Genomic DNA, 16,415 nt, shown 5'->3' with positions numbered 1-16,415 from the left:
GATTTGGCGCAATTAACCCGGAGATTAGATATTGTCCCAAAGTCCTGCACTAGATTTAGAGCCCGGGGCAAATGTAAATGGGCTTGTTCTAAATATAAGAGGATGTTGTCTGCAAACAAGTTAAGGCGACTTTCCCAATCACATCCGAATATCCTGAAGAATAGGGTCCGATTGTATTTTAACCGCCAATGGTTTGATAGCAAGAAGAAAGAGGAGTGGGGATAACCGAAAACCCTGACGTGTGCCTCATTCCAAAGGGAAAGGAGAGGTAAGGTGGCCATTGACAAGAAGCTGAGCCTGAGGGGAAAAATAGAGACTGCGCACCCACTCTGAAAAAGTACCCTCCAGGCCATAACGACCCATGACCCAAAAAAGATAGGAGCAGGATATGCTATTGAATGCCTTTTCCATGTCCAGGCCCACTATTAAAGCTCTACTGTTACACCCCCCCCCCCTCCTAGAGTAGATAGCTATCACTGCTCTAATTAAGTTCATAGAGGCATATCTGCCTGGAATAAAACCCACCTGATCCTTATGGATAAGGAGATGTTAAAAGGCATGCAAACACTTTGCAAGTAATGCAGCCAACAGCTTCACATCTTGGTTGAAGAGTGATATGGGCCTGTAAGAGCCCATTTGGGATGGATCCTTGCCTGGCTTGGGTAGCAGAACAACATGGGCCATATTGTAGCGATCCAGACTCTTTTGAGAATGCAGAGTATTGTAAGCCGTGCTCAAGGAGGGTGAGATAATGTCTGAAAGTATCTTATAATATTTAGGCCCAACCCATCGGGTCCTGGAGATTTATGAGAATGCAGAGTATTGTAAGCCGTGTTCAGGGAGGGTGAGATAATGTCTGAAAGAATCTTATAAAATTCAGGCCCATACCCATCAGGTCCCTTAGATTTAGTAAGTTTAAACCCTTTAATACTGGCTTCCACCTCCAAGAGTGTGATGGGGGCGTTTAGAGCCTGAATCTGGTCTTGTGTAAGCTGAGGGAGTAAGACGTTCTGAAAAAACGTATCCCGATCCGTCTCTGCAAAAGACCTGTGGGCATACAAATCTTTATAATAGGTCACAAATTGCTGGTGGATATGAGCTTCTGTGGTGTGCGTACGGCCCTGCGGGTCTGTAATAGACGTAATCACTTGACGTTTATGATATGGACTAACTAATCGGGCCAGCAAACTGCCCGCCTTCCCCTCCCCCCATCTGTGAAGACTATAGCAACGGAAATAAATGTCCCGTTCTGCCCGGGCCACAAGGATGGTGTTAACCCGCTTCCGAAGGTCTTGCAGTCTAGAACGATCTGCCTCAGACAGACTGCTCTTGTGATACTTCCGTAGTTGTTGCATCTCTCCAGACAACATCAGCAGCTTCCCCTCCTGTTTCCTTTTTTTACCCACAACATATACTATAATGAAGCCCCTAAGAACCACCTTGGACGCCTCCCAAAAGAGGCCCGGGTCAAAGTCAGGTGCAAAATTAGTACCATAGTAATCTAACCGTTTGTCCCGCAAATAGTTATGGAATGTAAGATCCTTGTACAAATAACAAGGGAAGCGCTAAATCCACTCAGTAGGGTCTGCGGCTAACAGGAAAGAGAGCAACACGGGAGAGTGATCTGAAAGGGGACCCTCCAAAATGTCTACTTCCACCATGGGCAGGAACGAAGGGGACAGCAAAAGGTAATCCAGGCGAGTGTAGAGGTTATATCAATTGGAGAAAAAGGTATAAGTGCGCTCTGTGGGGTGCATCAACTGTCAGATATCTAAAAGTCCAATCTGTTGGGTCAAAAAGTTTATCCCCTTGCCGCCGTGATCTCGAGTGAAGCATTTTGAGGGAGCGCAATCCAAGGTAGGGTCTGCCATAATGTTGAAATCCCCCCTAGAACAATCTGATAACCCGAGTGCTGTGCCAGTCTTGCCAACATTCCTGAAAAAAATCTGTGGCTATAAATGTTAGGTGCGTACACTTACAAAGCAACAATTTATGCCCCCAGAGCTCCCCAAGGACTATCATAAATCTTTCCTTTTTATCCTGAAAAACTTTATGCAAATGAAATAGAAGTTGCTTGTGAATCAAAATAGCCACCCCCTGTTGTTGGCTACTATAGGAGGAATAGTATTACTCCCCAACCCAGTCCCTTCTCAGTTTCTAATGCTCTATGATCGTGAGATGTGTTTCCTGTAGGAAGGCAATTTCAACATGTTCTTTGCAGAACCATGTCAACACCTTCCTACGTTTGATAGGAGAATGGATCCCAGCCACATTTAATGTGGAAATTTTCAATTTAACCATACTCTACTGGCTCAACAGTGTAAAGGAAACATGGCAATCCTATATATAAGTGGGAAAGGACCCCCCAGCCAGGTCCTCCCCCCACAGACAGCAAGGGATGTGAACATTCCTGATACCTCCGAGGACTACAGACTAGTGCTGCCCGATTCACGATTCGAATCGATTTACCAGGACAAAAAATCGGCCTCCCAATTCATTGACTGACCCTCTCCCCTAAAGCTGCCTCTTGCTGGCCTTCCACTCCTGCTTTAGAGGGCGAGTGGGGAGGGTCAGTCGGGAAGTGACTTACCCGCTGGCCTCCCGCTGCTGTACTGTCCGTCTTTCCCACTGGCCTCCCAGAATCAATTTTCCTAATTTCAGCAACCTGCAATAAGATCGCTGGTGCTAGGGATCTTTGCAAGCTGCCGTACGGCTTCGGAGCTCTCTTCTCTCTGCCGCTGTCAGAGGAGGGGCGGGACCGCAGCAGAGAGAAGACACTCTGAAACCATATGGCAGCTTGCAAAGATCCCTAGCACCAGCGATCTTATTGCAGGCTGCTGAAATTAGGAAAATTGATTCCGGGAGGCCAGAGGGAACACACAGGCCTTCCGGGGGGGTTGGGTATGCAGTCCTTCAGGGGGGGTGCGGCCTTCCAGGGAGGGTGTAGCCTTTCGAGGGGTACAGGCCTTCAGAGGAGACGGGCAGGCCTTCAGGGGTGGAGTGTAGGCCTTCAGGGGTGGGTTGTAGGCCTTCAGGGGTGGGTTGTAGGCCTTCAGGGAGGGACATGCAGGCCTTCAAGGGGGGGACAGGCCTTCAGGAGGAGGTGCAGGCCTTCAGGGGGGACAGACCTTCAAGGGGGGGACAGGCAGGCAGGCCTTCAGGGTGGGAGGTGGGACAGGCTTTCAGGGGGACAGGCAGGCAGGCCTTCAAGGGGGGGGATGCAGGCCTTCAAGGGGGGACAGGCCTTCAAGGGGGAAACAGGCCTTCAGGGATGGTGGCACAGGCCTTCAGGGGGGACAGGCAGGCCTTTTGGGGTGGGGTGCAGGCCTTCAGGGGGAAATGCAGGCCTTCAGGGGAGACAGACCAGGGGAGGGGAGCCCTGGTGTAGAAGTACACGGAGGGAGGGAGGGAAGGGGGGTTCAAAGATATGTGCATATGCCGGACTTGGGGGGGGAGAAATAATGGGTCTAAAATAGAGGAGAGGAAGAGGGATGATGAACAATGGGATTTAGGGAGGGAAGGAACAGAAAGGGAGAAAAGTTGGACACAAGGGATGGTGTGGAGGGGGGATAGAGATATCTGGATAGGAGGGTAGTTGGGAAAAGAAAGGGAAAGATGGTGGACCCTGGGGTGGTGGGGAAGGAGGGAGAGATGCTGGATGAAAGGGTAGTTAAGAAAAGGTGGATCTGTGGAGGGAGACGAAAAAAGGAAAGATGCCAGACCTCCTGGGGAGGGAAGGGAAACAGAAGGGGAGGACAGAGATGGCAGATGGATGGTTAGCACGAAGAAAGAAGGAGACCCTGGCAAGCAAGTTATCAGAAGACAACCAGAGCCTGGGACCAACAAGATTTGAATAATGACCAGACAACAAAAGGTAGAAAAACTAATTTTATTTTCTGTTTTGTGATTACAATATGTCAGATTTGAAACATGTATCATGCCAGAGCTGGTGTTAGACCATAAACATGAGCTAGGATTTAATAGAGAGAGGAAAAGTCTTTTTTGTTTGTTTATTCTGTTTACACCACAGTGCCAGTGTGATTAGGAGAAGGAAAAGGGGGTGAAGAGGCTATAAAATAAACCCACCAGGAAGTTTGAAAAAAACACCCAATTGGGCAGGAAAATCGAATCGAAAAACCAATTCAATAGGCTGAATCGAATCGAATCGAAATTTTTTTTCCTGAATTGGGCAGCACTACTACAGACCACCGCCTCATGCAATACTTGACCTAGTACTTTCAAGCCACCACGCATACTCCCCATGCCCACACCCCCAGTCAGTCAACCACCGTACTCCCCGCCCGACACACCCCCACCCGCTCCCCAGCAAGGTTGAAACCACGGTAGATTGCGAGGATCTCCAAAGGGATCTTACGACACTGGAAGAATGGGCGAAAAAGTGGCAAATGAGCTTCAACGTAGGGAAATGCAAGGTCATGCATATAGGGAGAAGGAACCCGATGTTCACTTACAAAATGGGGGGATCAATGCTAGGGGTCAGTAAGCTGGAAAGAGACCTGGGAGTGATGGTAGACACGACATTGAAGGCGTCGGCACAGTGCGCCACAGCCTCGAGGAAAGCAAACCAAATGTTAGGTATCATTAAGAAGGGTATCTCGACCAGAACGAAGGAAGTCATCCTGCCACTGTACCGGGCTATGATGCGCCCGCATCTGGAATACTGTGTACAGTACTGGTCACCGTACCTCAAAAAGGACATGGCAATGCTTGAGGGAGTCCAGAGAAGAGCAACTAAACTGATTAAGGGTATGGAAAACCTTACATACACTGACAGACTGAAGAAGCTGGGGCTGTTCTCCCTGGAAAAGCGGAGACTCAGATGAGATATGATAGAGACCTTCAAGATCCTGAGGGGCATCGAAAAGGTTGACAAGGACAGATTTTTCAATTTGAAAGAAACCACAAGAACAAGGGGACACTCGATGAAATTGAAGGGGGACAGGTTTAGAACAAACGCAAGGAAATTCTTTATCACACAGAGGGTGGTGGACACATGGAACACCCTTCCGGAGGCCGTGATAGGAAATAGCACAATACAGGGTTTCAAGGAAGACCTGGATAGGTTCCTGGAGGACAAAGGGATTGAGGGGTACAGATAAGAGCAGTTGAAGGTTTAGAGATAAGTGTAAGAGGTAGGTATAAAATTAGTCAGGGACCGCTGCTCAAGCAATATGCCTGATGGGCCGCCGCGTGAGCGGACCGCTGGGCGGGATGGACCTCTGGTCTGCCCCGGCGGAGGCGACTACTTATGTTCTTATGTAGAAAAATGTAAAGTATTGCATGTGGGAAGCAGAAACCCGAAGTACAGCTATACGATGGGAGGGATGTTATTGACTGAGAGTACCCAAGAAAGGGACTCTGGGGTAATAGTGGACAAGACAATGAAGCTGTCAGCACAGTGTGCGGCGGCCGCTAAGAAAGCTAATAGAATGCTAGGTATAATCAAGAAGGGTATTTGAACCAGAATGAAAGAAGTTATCCTGCCGTTGTATCGGGCGATGGTGCGTCCGCATCTGGAGTACTGCGTCCAATATTGGTCGCCATACCTTAAGAAGGATATGGCGATACTCGAGAGGGTTCTGAGGAGAGTGACCCATTTGATAAAAGGTATGGAAAACCTTTCATACATGGAGAGACTGGAGAAACTGGGGCTCTTTTCCTTGGAGAAGAGAAGGATTAGAGGGGATATGATAGACTTACAAAGATCATGAAGGGCATAGAGAAAGTGGAGAGGGACAGATTCTTCAAACTTTCGAAAACTACAAGAACGAGAGGGCATTTGGAAAAGCCAATGCTAGGAAGTTTTTCTTCACCCAACGGGTGGTGGACACCTGGAATGAGCTTCCAGAGGGCGTGATAGGACAGAGTACGGTAATAGGGTTCAAGAAAGGATTGGACAATTTTCTGAAGGAAAAGGGGATAGATGGGTATAGATAGAGGACTACTACACAGGTCCTGGATCTGTTGTGCCACCGCGTGAGCGAACTGCTGGGCACGATGGACTTCTTGTCTGACCCAGCAGAGGCACTTCTTATGTTCTTATGACCTTCTACTGCTTTGGCAGATGCCGACTGGATCTTTCCAGAGAGTACCACCTAATACCAGTGAGGTCTCTGGTAAAAGTCAGTTTTTCTCTTTATCTCCATTTGCTGGTAGGAGAGGATAACACCTACTTGTGCAGAACAGTACAACAGTCTAAAGGAAAGAAAATTTTGAGGTAAGCCATAATTTTTCCATATGTAAAACTACAATGTGGTCCTTTATCCATACATTTATATTCCACTACTTGTCTTAGACAATATGTCTTGCAAAGCCAGTGATTTTACACAAGCAACTTTCCAATTTATAGTCATCTTCCCCAAATCTATTGGTTTTCCATGCAGAATCCAGTTATGAGATTCCCTACTTCTGTGGCTGATTGATCCAGATCGTCGAAAGCAAAGTTTACATTTACCAAAGGTTGCCTGTAGACAGCAGAATAAATGAGGCATACCATCTGGGAAAGTTAACATCTAAATAGGTCAGAAAGATACTGAGGAGTCTTGTGGCACCAGCATAGGAAGTCCTGCACATGCTCAAGAAAACTCTTCTGGGTTATTCCTGAGCTCTTCTAGAGCAGGCTGTGTTGGCATATTCAAATGGCATCATCCATTAATTTATCTGATGTATCCTGCCGCCTACAGAGGGCTGTCATTCCAAGTAAGTAACTTAAATATTAGGTTTCCTACATTTAGAAAATAACTCCATTCCTAGGCTATGTAGAGAGCCTCCAAAATGATTCTAGCTAACATATAAAGAGAGACGTTATCTGATAAATAGGATGGATCAGCTGTGATCATTTTACTTTGCTGGGCATCTCTATCACTTATGTCTGGTTCATCTGCATCATACTTATTTCCCTGTTATTCTGCAGCACACCAAGATTTGGTGAGTTTCTATTTCTTGGGGGAGGGTTACCTTCATCTGTATTACAAATTCTCCACTATAACTATTGGAAATTGATAATTTCTCTTCATTAGTGAATTAGCACATTAGAATCTGATGAAGAATAGAATGTCTGTAGCACCAGTTTCTGTACTGTAATCAGTTGAGGTAAGGTAGATCAATACAAAACAAGCTTGCCTTTTTTTCTTATTTTCTCACTTCCATTTAAAGCTTACTCTGTTGTGTGTTTGGGTTTTTAGTTTTGTTTTCTTTAATTTCAAAGAGCTTAAATGGTGTGTGACCATCCATAACCTGTGTCATTTGGCAGATTGGAAACTGATTCTTTAATTTTGATATTATAAGCCTTCTGTCACTATTCGCTTGTCTTGCAATTTTTTCCTAATATAAGTATCATCTTACTTTCTTATCTCGTATCTATCTCAAGTTTGGAGAGTAATACAAAGATCATCTTCTTTCAAGTATAGTACGAGCTGTTCAGTATCTGCTTTCTCCCTTCTTGACATGCTATTTTTTTTTCTTTCCTGTCTTCAGGCAGCAGCTTCTCTTTGGTGTCTCTTAATAAATAAAACATCACAAGACTTAGATACTGATTTCAACCTAGAGTGATAACCTCATGGAGTATCACTTCAGATCAGCGTGTGTGTGTGTGATGTGCTTTGAACAGATTGTAAATGAAGGAAGGTTAGGAGGGAAGGGAGGGGGATTAGATCCAGAAATATCTCCACTCATAGAAGAGAGGGTTCATATCACATGACACTGATTTTCACTTTAAATGATTTTTCATGTCATGTTGATAGAAATTCCTATAGTCCTTCTCTTTTATTAGAAAGAAAATGGCCACTAACAAAAGGACTTTTCTAGTGTGTGCACACCAAAAATGCTGTCTTATACTTATAAAGGGAAAAACTCAACATCAACTCTGGTGTTATCATTTTGTGTGTCTCTAAGATTGTATTTGTCCAACTAAAACTACAATAAGAGTGCATTCCATGCAGGACCTGGTCCTGCCGAAAATAATCTGTTGCACATGGAGGCAAACTCTTCCCTCAAAATTTGACACTGATATACAGTATATAACTCCTCTGCCACTGCATAAATTGTTGTACCTACCTGTTATGGAACAGATATGATAGTGAAGCAGGGACATAGCCACAGTTGAGCCTGAGTTGATATGGGCCTGTCTGCTTTTGCCCCAGCCTCACCCATCAGAAAGCTGTCCCAAGTCAAGTAAAGAGTTGCACTTATTGGCAACAGGGGAGCCCTGATGCCAGCACTGCAAGCATGCTTACTTCCATTACATCTATGCCAGACCAGTCTAGAACAAATGAGTTATCTCCATTTACCAGTTAATAGACAACAAAATAGTCCCACAGGCTTTGCCCTATAAGGGTATCGTGCAGCCTGAAATGTTCAGTATTTTTCTCAATCTCCAAGCAGATAGTGGATGGATCATGCAGCTCCTTCTTGGTGATTTTCTGGTGGCTTCTGGCCTGATTAATTTCAGGTGACAATTGAACAGGGGGTTATGCTTGTCATATTTACCCACTATTTGTATCTGTGGAGTCTGCTTTTGTTTTTCCCCCAGGTGCTGCAAGGTGGTAGATATGAGTGTGTGGCACTCTGTGTCCTTTTGGATTGATGGCTGCTGGTGGACAAATGCCACCCTCTCCCCTGAGTCATACCATGTCACCTTATTGTTTGGGGTTGTGGGCATACTGAAAGGAGGATCATTGCACACTGGGGACAGGATAAGGGACAGGGATGTGGCAGGGATGCTGTGGGGAGGTACTTACTGTACATTCAGCTCTGAGGTGCAATCTTATAATAATAATAATAGCAGTTTATATATACCGGATGAGGTTTGTATCCTTCTGGTACACAAGCCTATAGTGGCACCACAGTGAGTTTAGGTCATGGTGGACGAGGAGCCTACAAGTTGTGGAAGACTGGTGTCAGGTGATGGGTCTGGACTTCATATACATGATTGTTTTGGTGACATTCTGTGCAATGCTCCTAACGTGGCCTGGGACAGATGGCAAGAGACTGCTTGCAGGGAGGGCTGGGGGGCTAGCCAACACAGGCCAGGTGGGTTGTGAGCTGGGGTGGGCATAGGGCCCAAGGGTTGCCTAGTGGCCTCTGTGTGGTGCATTTGCACTATTGGAGGTAGGTGGGGCTGGTTACTGGGGAAAGGCAGGTGGCTGAGTGTACTTTAGTGAGCTGGCCCCAAGATTGCTCTGACTATGTAGATGTGGGACAAGAGGGGGAAGGGAAGTGGTCTTCTATTTATGAGGCCCACATGTTGGCAGGGCAGAGGTGGGGTGACCCTGTGAGCTCCTTATTCCTTAGTGCATGGATTGTGCTTTGCACAGTGGGTTTTTGTTTTTTTCTTTGTGAGGACATGAGCAGTTGTATGTATTGAAGCTACACCCTACCTGTGTGTGGTACACACGAGCTTTGCAGTACTCCTAGGGGGGGTCACAGTTTCATACTCACCTACGTATAGTGGGCTGCAGCAGATGACTAGTGTCTCCCTGAGAGCCTACAAAGGAGGGGGGGCAAGTGGTGGTGGAACTTAAATATTTGCCTCCTATAATGGAGTCACAGGAGTACCAGGGCCCCAGATTCCCAGGGAAAATAGTTGGGTGTTCTCCTGATCGACATGTTCCTAGTGTTCTCCCTCTCTCTTCTGCCTCTTATCCTCTTATCTTCACGTCTTTCCTTCCTCCTCTCTATCTCACCCTCTATCCTCTCTCTTTCATTGCTGTCTCTCTATCCCCATTAGCTCTCCTCTTCTCTATAACTTCTTACTCCCACAAAAAATGTTTCTTCATGTAAAGTGCTATATATACACGTTCAGCATGTCATGGGAACATTGTTTACCACCACAGTACTCTCTAGACATCGCCGACATTCTCCATGTCCGATCATACAGTGGATGTTTTATTTGAGTATTTTCAACACATGGCGATGTTTATCAGCAAACAGTGATGCCATCTGTGGATGCTGATTTCCTAGATGTTTATCTTGGTGATTTTCAAAACATGCCATATGGTTTTTTAAAAAAAATTTTGAGTCTCACTGTTAGATTTTGGACAACTTCCGAATGACATCTAACTTCAAATTATTGAAAATGGCCCTTCACGAATATTCTGGGAAGGCTAACTCTATCGTGGCCTATAGATTGAAGAAAGCCAGAACTGAAAGAACAGTGGAGAAAATTAAAGATTCTTCAGTCCAGTTGCTTTATAAATCTTCTCTTATTCGGGCCTATATATGTGGATGCTGTAGACTCATATTTGAACTCCATTAGTCTACCCACTCTGACTGAGGTGCAGAGAGAGCGCTTTGAAGCTTTAAATCAGACAGAGGAGGTTCTTTGTAACCACACAGATAAAGTGGTATATCAAGTTCCATCTCCTTTACCTTTACATTTGTTCTATTAGATCAATGACGACTGAGAAATCTCCTGGCCTGGATGGCCTTCCTTTGAAATTTTACAAAGCTTCTGCCCCCGAGTTGTCTCATCTGTTAGCTGATGTGATGAATGGGATAAAGGGTAGGTCTCGGATATTTCCTTGTTTTTTGGAAGCCTGGATATCTGTCATACCAAAGGAAGTCAAGGACAAAATTGATTGCCAGTCTTATCCTATATCTATTCTGAATACAGATGTGAAATTACTAGTGAAAGTCCTGTTTGTCTGTTTAGATTGTAAGCTCTTTGAGCAGGGACTGTCTTCTTTGTGATTATATAGCGCTATAGAAATAATAGTAGTAGTAGAAAGTATTGGCAGAATGAATGAGTAATGTCATGCCTATTTTTGTACAATCCCGATCAAGTGGAGTTTATACCAAAGAGCCAGGCCACAGACAATATTCTTAAAATTATAGATTTTAACTGTGTCCTCTAAATCTTTGCAACAATCTTTCCTTTTAGGGATTGATGCTGAAAAGACCTTTGACAGGGCCACTGGCAATTTTTAGATCATATATTAACTATGGGATTGGGTACAATGTTCAGGGACTTTACTCTAACCCTAGGGTATGTATGCAAGTGAACAGAGGTAATTCAACTATGTTTTCCCTGTCTAGGGGGACTAGACAGGGATATATTTTGTCTCCACTGCTGTTTGCATTTTGGTGGAACCTCTTGCCTCTGCTATATGATTCAATACTAATAACAAGGAGGTAATGGAGGGTAGTTCAGAGTTTAAGATCCGTATGTTTGCTGATGATGTCATGTTGTCTTTGACTTTGCCAGTGATCACATTGCCTAACCTAGTAACTATTTTGAAGACTTATTCTCAGGTATCAGGGTTCAAGGTAAATATGAATAAGACTGAAACCCTTAACCTCAGTATATTTCTCCCTCCGTATTCTCGGGGAATGCGGGCAGAACATAGCTGTGAATACCGAAAAACCGCAAATAACTTTTCGTATGTTTTTCACGGTTTTTCAGTAAAATACACCTGAAAAAAATAATAAACCGTGAATAACCCGACCTGCGATTTGCTCCATACAACGCCAGGAGCAGCGATTTCCAATGTGAAATGCTGGGTTCAGTGATGAAAATTAGGTGGCGGAGTCAGCAGCCAAAAAATCACAACTAAGCGAATCCGCAGATACGGAGGGAGAAGTGTATTGATCAGGTCACTTTACTGAGGCTGTACTCTTCGTTCCCCTTTAGGTGTGTTTCAGGAGAATTAAAGTATTTGGGGATTTAGCTGAGATCAGATTATACTAAATTATATGAGGCCAACTACCCTTATAAGTGACTTCTGAGGCAAGATAATTAAGTGTAACAAATATACCCTGCTTGATCAATGTTCTTGCATTTGCATTGTATATAAAGATTTAATTTTTTTTAATTTTTTTTTTAATAATAGGGAAACTGGAGTCCAAAATCCATCAGGGAGCTAAGAAAGGGTTAATGAAGCCAAAAGACACAGAATGCTGATGAATGCTACTTCACTTTCAAAGGTTTACCTGCATCCCATGTCTTAGAGTAGGGATATCGCGCATTGAGGATGTGAACCATATTGCTCTTGGTTTCTTTTGTTGAAACATGATGGATCTCTCTGCAATGAGAAGAAATGCTGTGCAGATGTTGCCTTCCAAAGTACAGTACAAAGTGCTGGTTTTATAATTACATCACTTTGAGAAATGTTTAAAGTGTAGTGTGTGTATTTTGAAATGTGAAAAGAAAACCCAAGAACTACATAATAAAAGAGTGTTGTCTCTAAAAATGTATTTTACTATTGCAAAGGGTGTTGTCCATGGTGGATATTTTGAAGTGGATAGGAAGTGAATTTTCTGTCAGGCTGTAAAAATCTTGAGCTATTCCCAGATGTAGCATTTCTTGAGCTGTTCCCAGATGTAGTGTGTTATCCTGGAAGCTCTTGTAAACTTATAAAAATACTTTGCTGTGGTCAGTAATAATTTGTACCACAAGAAAAGAAATGGCAAAAAACATTGTTTAGGTAGAGCTTACCAAACCTTTTTGAGCTGTGACCCCCATGTTCACAGCTGTATCAGTGCCAACAACCCCACCAAGGTGCACCTATATTTACAGGCTAACATGACCATTTATTTTTTTCATCAAAACAGGACATCTATTAATATTCAGTCCCGCCCCCAATCCTGCCCTAGCCTCACCCCAATCCTGCCCTAGCCCCGCCCCCAATCCCACCATAGCCCCGCCCCCAATTTCTTCCATTCATTTTTCACGTACACACTATCTTATTTCATAATGGTAACCATAAAATTTAAAAAAACACAGCACCTTATATGCAGAGAAAATGTTAATTATTTATATTTGGGGGGGTTTCAACGATGTCACCTCAGTAACTATAGAAAAATAGACAAATATAGTGCAAAATATAGGCAGCAGATATAAATTCTCAAAACTGACACATTTTTATCACTAAATTGAAAATAAAATAATTTTTCCTACCTTTGCTGTCTGGTGATTTCATGAGTCTCTGGTTGCGTTTCCTTATGACTGTGCATTCTATCTTTCATTTCTTTCTGCACTCAGGCCGAACAATTGTCCCTTTCTATTCCCTGCATCCTTCCTATGTCCTTGGTGACCCAGTGCCTTCCTATGTCCTTAGTGTCCCCAGCGCCTCCTTCCTATGTCCTTAGTGCCCCCAGTGCCTCCTTCCCATGTCCTTAGTGCCCCCAGATCCAGTGTCAGTTCTCCTTTGTACCTTTGTTCCAGGTCTCCCTTTCTCCCTCCTCTATGATCTTGCCTCTCTCTGCTCTTCCTCAGGGGCTCTCCCCCTCTGTCTGCACCTCCCAAAGTCCTGCTTCTGCCTCTTGTCTTTCCCCTTTGGTCCAGGCCTTTATCTCTCTAGTCTTTCTTCTACTTACAACCCCCCCTTCTCTGCCGTTTTCTCTCCTTCCTTCATCCCTCCTTCCTATGTCCCCTCACTGACTTCTAGCCTTTGTCCCACCCCCTCCCAAAAAGCCTGCCAGCCTACCTCCCCCAAAGCCAGTCTGCTTGTCTTCCCCAAAGTCAGCCAGTCTGCCTGCCTACCTCCCCAGAGCCTGCCTGCCTGCCTCCCCTAAAGCCAGCCTGCCTGTCTTCCCCAAAGTCAGCCAGTCTGCCTGCCTACCTCCCCAGAGCCTGCCTGCCTGCCTCCCCTAAAGCCAGCCTGCCTGTCTTCCCCAAAGTCAGCCAGTCTGTCTACCTACCTCCCCCAGAGTCAGCCAGCCTGCCTGCCTGCCTAACTCCCCCAAAGTCAGCCAGTCTGCCTGCCTACCTCCCCCAGAGCCAGCCAGCCTCCCCCACCTGTCATCCTGCCTTCCTACCTCCCCCAAAGCCTGCCTACCTGCCTTCCTCCTCCAGAGCCAGCCAGCCTGCCTACCTCCTTCCCCCCTCCCCGGAAAACAAAAGCCTCCTTCCAGGCCCGATTTAAACTTCCTCCCCGGTCCACTGCCGCTGCTCCTCTGCTGCCACTACTCGCACCCGGAAGCCTTCTTCCCAACGTCAATTCTGACGTGGGAGAGGACATTCTGGGCCAACCAAGCAGTGGCGGTGGACCAGGGGAGAAGTTTAAATCGGGCCTGGAAGGAGGCTTTTCTTTTTTTTGGTGTGGCAGGGAAGGGATAGGAAGTGATCACCTGTCCCATTGTCCCCATGCACTGCTTCGGGACGCTGTCCCTAAAACGGGACATTTTGGCGTCCCGAAGCTGTGTGTGGGGACAACGGGACAGGGGATCTGAAAACGGGACTGTCTCGTTCAAAACGGGACGTATGGTCACCTTATGAGTCATGACCCCAAATGCGGCCTGCATGGCCCACAGTTTGGAGAGCCTCGGCTTAGATTTTTTAACCTGTTTACTGCTGCATATCAACCATTTCAATAAGCATTCAGCATGAATAATATATGGATGCTAATTAGAGCCTCTCGTCTTAGAGTTTATAAATTGTAAAATTACCGGTAAGTATTTATTTTCCAGCTATTGAGGAGTTCTTTGAGGGTATAATCTTAACCCCACTACTCTGGATTTACATTTTATGTTAAAACCATATTTACTGATCCAAATCAAGCAAAGGTACAGAACATACAGAAGAATAACATGAAGCTCAGTTTTACAGACCAATAATGGTATAGAAAACACCAACAACCCCTCCCACCCCCACTGATTTCCTTTTTTAATTTAAAAATATAATTTATTTTCCCTACCAAATCCAAACTCCTAGCAAGTGTAATTAGATAGCTCCCTGCCAGTGGTGTAGTAAGAAAGCAGTCTGCACTGGGCGCAGTCTTCCTCGGGATGCTGGCATCCTTCCTGCACTTCTCCCCTTGCCACATGTGTGCCCCTTCTTATCCCCCCCTGTACTTTTTAACTTTGATGCGAGAAGCCACGAACTTGCTGCTTGTCGGCGTTGGCGCTGTCTCCGACATCACTTCCGGGACCTGCACTGTAGGAAATGATGTCAGAGAGAGCACTGAAGCTCTAATATTGGTTACACACACATAATTTCTGCCCCATAAAAAAAAAAAGAGAAAAAAGCCTCCCACCCAATGATGGTCCTTCCGACAAACAACCCCAAATCAAAAAATCACCAGGAGGATTGCCTATTCCCTCCTGCCGCTGCAAATGCTCCCCCACATTGACATCCCCTCCTGCAAGGACCCCCGAATCCCTTTCCCCAAAAATCGGCAAGAGGGATGTTCACCACCTCCTGTCGCTACAGATCAACTCCCCCCCACACTGAACCCCCTTGCCATGCCCCCCACCAACCGACCCTTCCCTGCTTCCATTCCTAAAAAAAATCGACAGGAAGGATGCCCACTGCCACAGGATGCCCCCCAACCATACCCCCGCTCCAAATCTACCCCTACCTTAAAAATAGACAACAGCAGGAGGGATGCCCAGTCCTGCCATTGCAAAATGGCACGCCTTCCCCCTCCTGGTGCATCCTGGGATGCACAGGGAGGGGCCTAAGGCCCAGATTGGCTTGACTAAGGGGAGGGGCCTTGTGCATTACAGGATGCACTGGAAAGAGGAAGGCCTGCTGATTTATTTTTTTAACGAAGGGGAGTGGGGAAGGGGAGGGGTTGTTTGGGGATGCAGGGTAAGGTGGGGGCAGTAAGGGGGTTGACTGGCGCAGGGGGGTTGCAGAGTTTTGTTGGTGAGGACCGTCATCAGGGGGGGAACTGGCATGGCATTTTTTTATGGGCCAGATATTGTGCATGTGTTACATCTGCTAGAGATGATCACTATTTTTTGTGCATGGCGAACCAATATTAGAGCATCAATTGGTCAGCTACTTTGCATGGTGTTTTAAAATTAACAATCTTATTTGCATGTCTGGATCAAATAATGAGTGATCACATGGAAAAACACAAGCGATGAGTCATTTTGTGCATCGGGGTTGATAAATACGATTGGTCACTAATGATCATTTAGGCCTTCACTCCCCCCATCCTGTCGGGATCCAGCACTTTTTATTTCCAGTGCTGCAGTCCCGCAGCCATGGGCAGTGTGAACGAATTTGAATGGCAGGAAAGTGTTTTAACCACCTCAGCTGAGAAGGTGATAATTCCCTAAATCTAGCTAATGGGACATCAACATGATAGAAGAATAAAGAACATTAAGCAAAATCTTGCAACTGTTCATCTGTTATTACTCCTTTAGTTAAAATTTGGAACAGAATTTATGCAGAAGTTGTAGCCAGAAGTTTCCGAATCTTTGCTGTAAATGCAGTATAAAAAAACATATAAACTAGATGTAGTTATAATTGATTTATTTATAAGTTCTTTCCTTCAATGTCAGAACATTTGGCCATCTTAACTAATATGCCTTAACTCAGTGATTCCCAACCCTGTCCTGGAGGAACACCAGGCCAATCGGGTTTTCAGGCTAGCCCTATTGAATATGCATGAGAGAGATTTGCATATGATGGAAGTGATAGGCATGCAAAATTTGCTTCATGCATA

General features: G+C 45.3%; 1 protein-coding gene across 3 annotated transcripts in view; it reads left to right on the top strand.

Moving 5' to 3' along the window:
• TRIP4 (thyroid hormone receptor interactor 4) overlaps nucleotides 1-12,228 on the top strand; it is a 147,768-nt gene extending 135,540 nt beyond the window's left edge. For all 3 annotated transcript variants that reach the window (XM_033920643.1, XM_033920642.1, XM_033920644.1), the window contains one exon: nucleotides 11,850-12,228. In XM_033920643.1, the coding sequence (XP_033776534.1) occupies nucleotides 11,850-11,920 (71 nt within the window). In that variant the 3' untranslated portion in view covers nucleotides 11,921-12,228. The remainder of the gene's footprint in view (nucleotides 1-11,849) is intronic.
• The last annotated feature ends 4,187 nt before the right edge of the window (nucleotides 12,229-16,415 follow it).

This window comes from Geotrypetes seraphini, chromosome 14, assembly GCF_902459505.1.
Source record: "Geotrypetes seraphini chromosome 14, aGeoSer1.1, whole genome shotgun sequence".
Taxonomy (NCBI): domain Eukaryota; kingdom Metazoa; phylum Chordata; class Amphibia; order Gymnophiona; family Dermophiidae; genus Geotrypetes; species Geotrypetes seraphini.
Note: the sequence above shows the minus strand (reverse complement) of the source record. Positions and strands in the feature narration are given on the sequence as shown.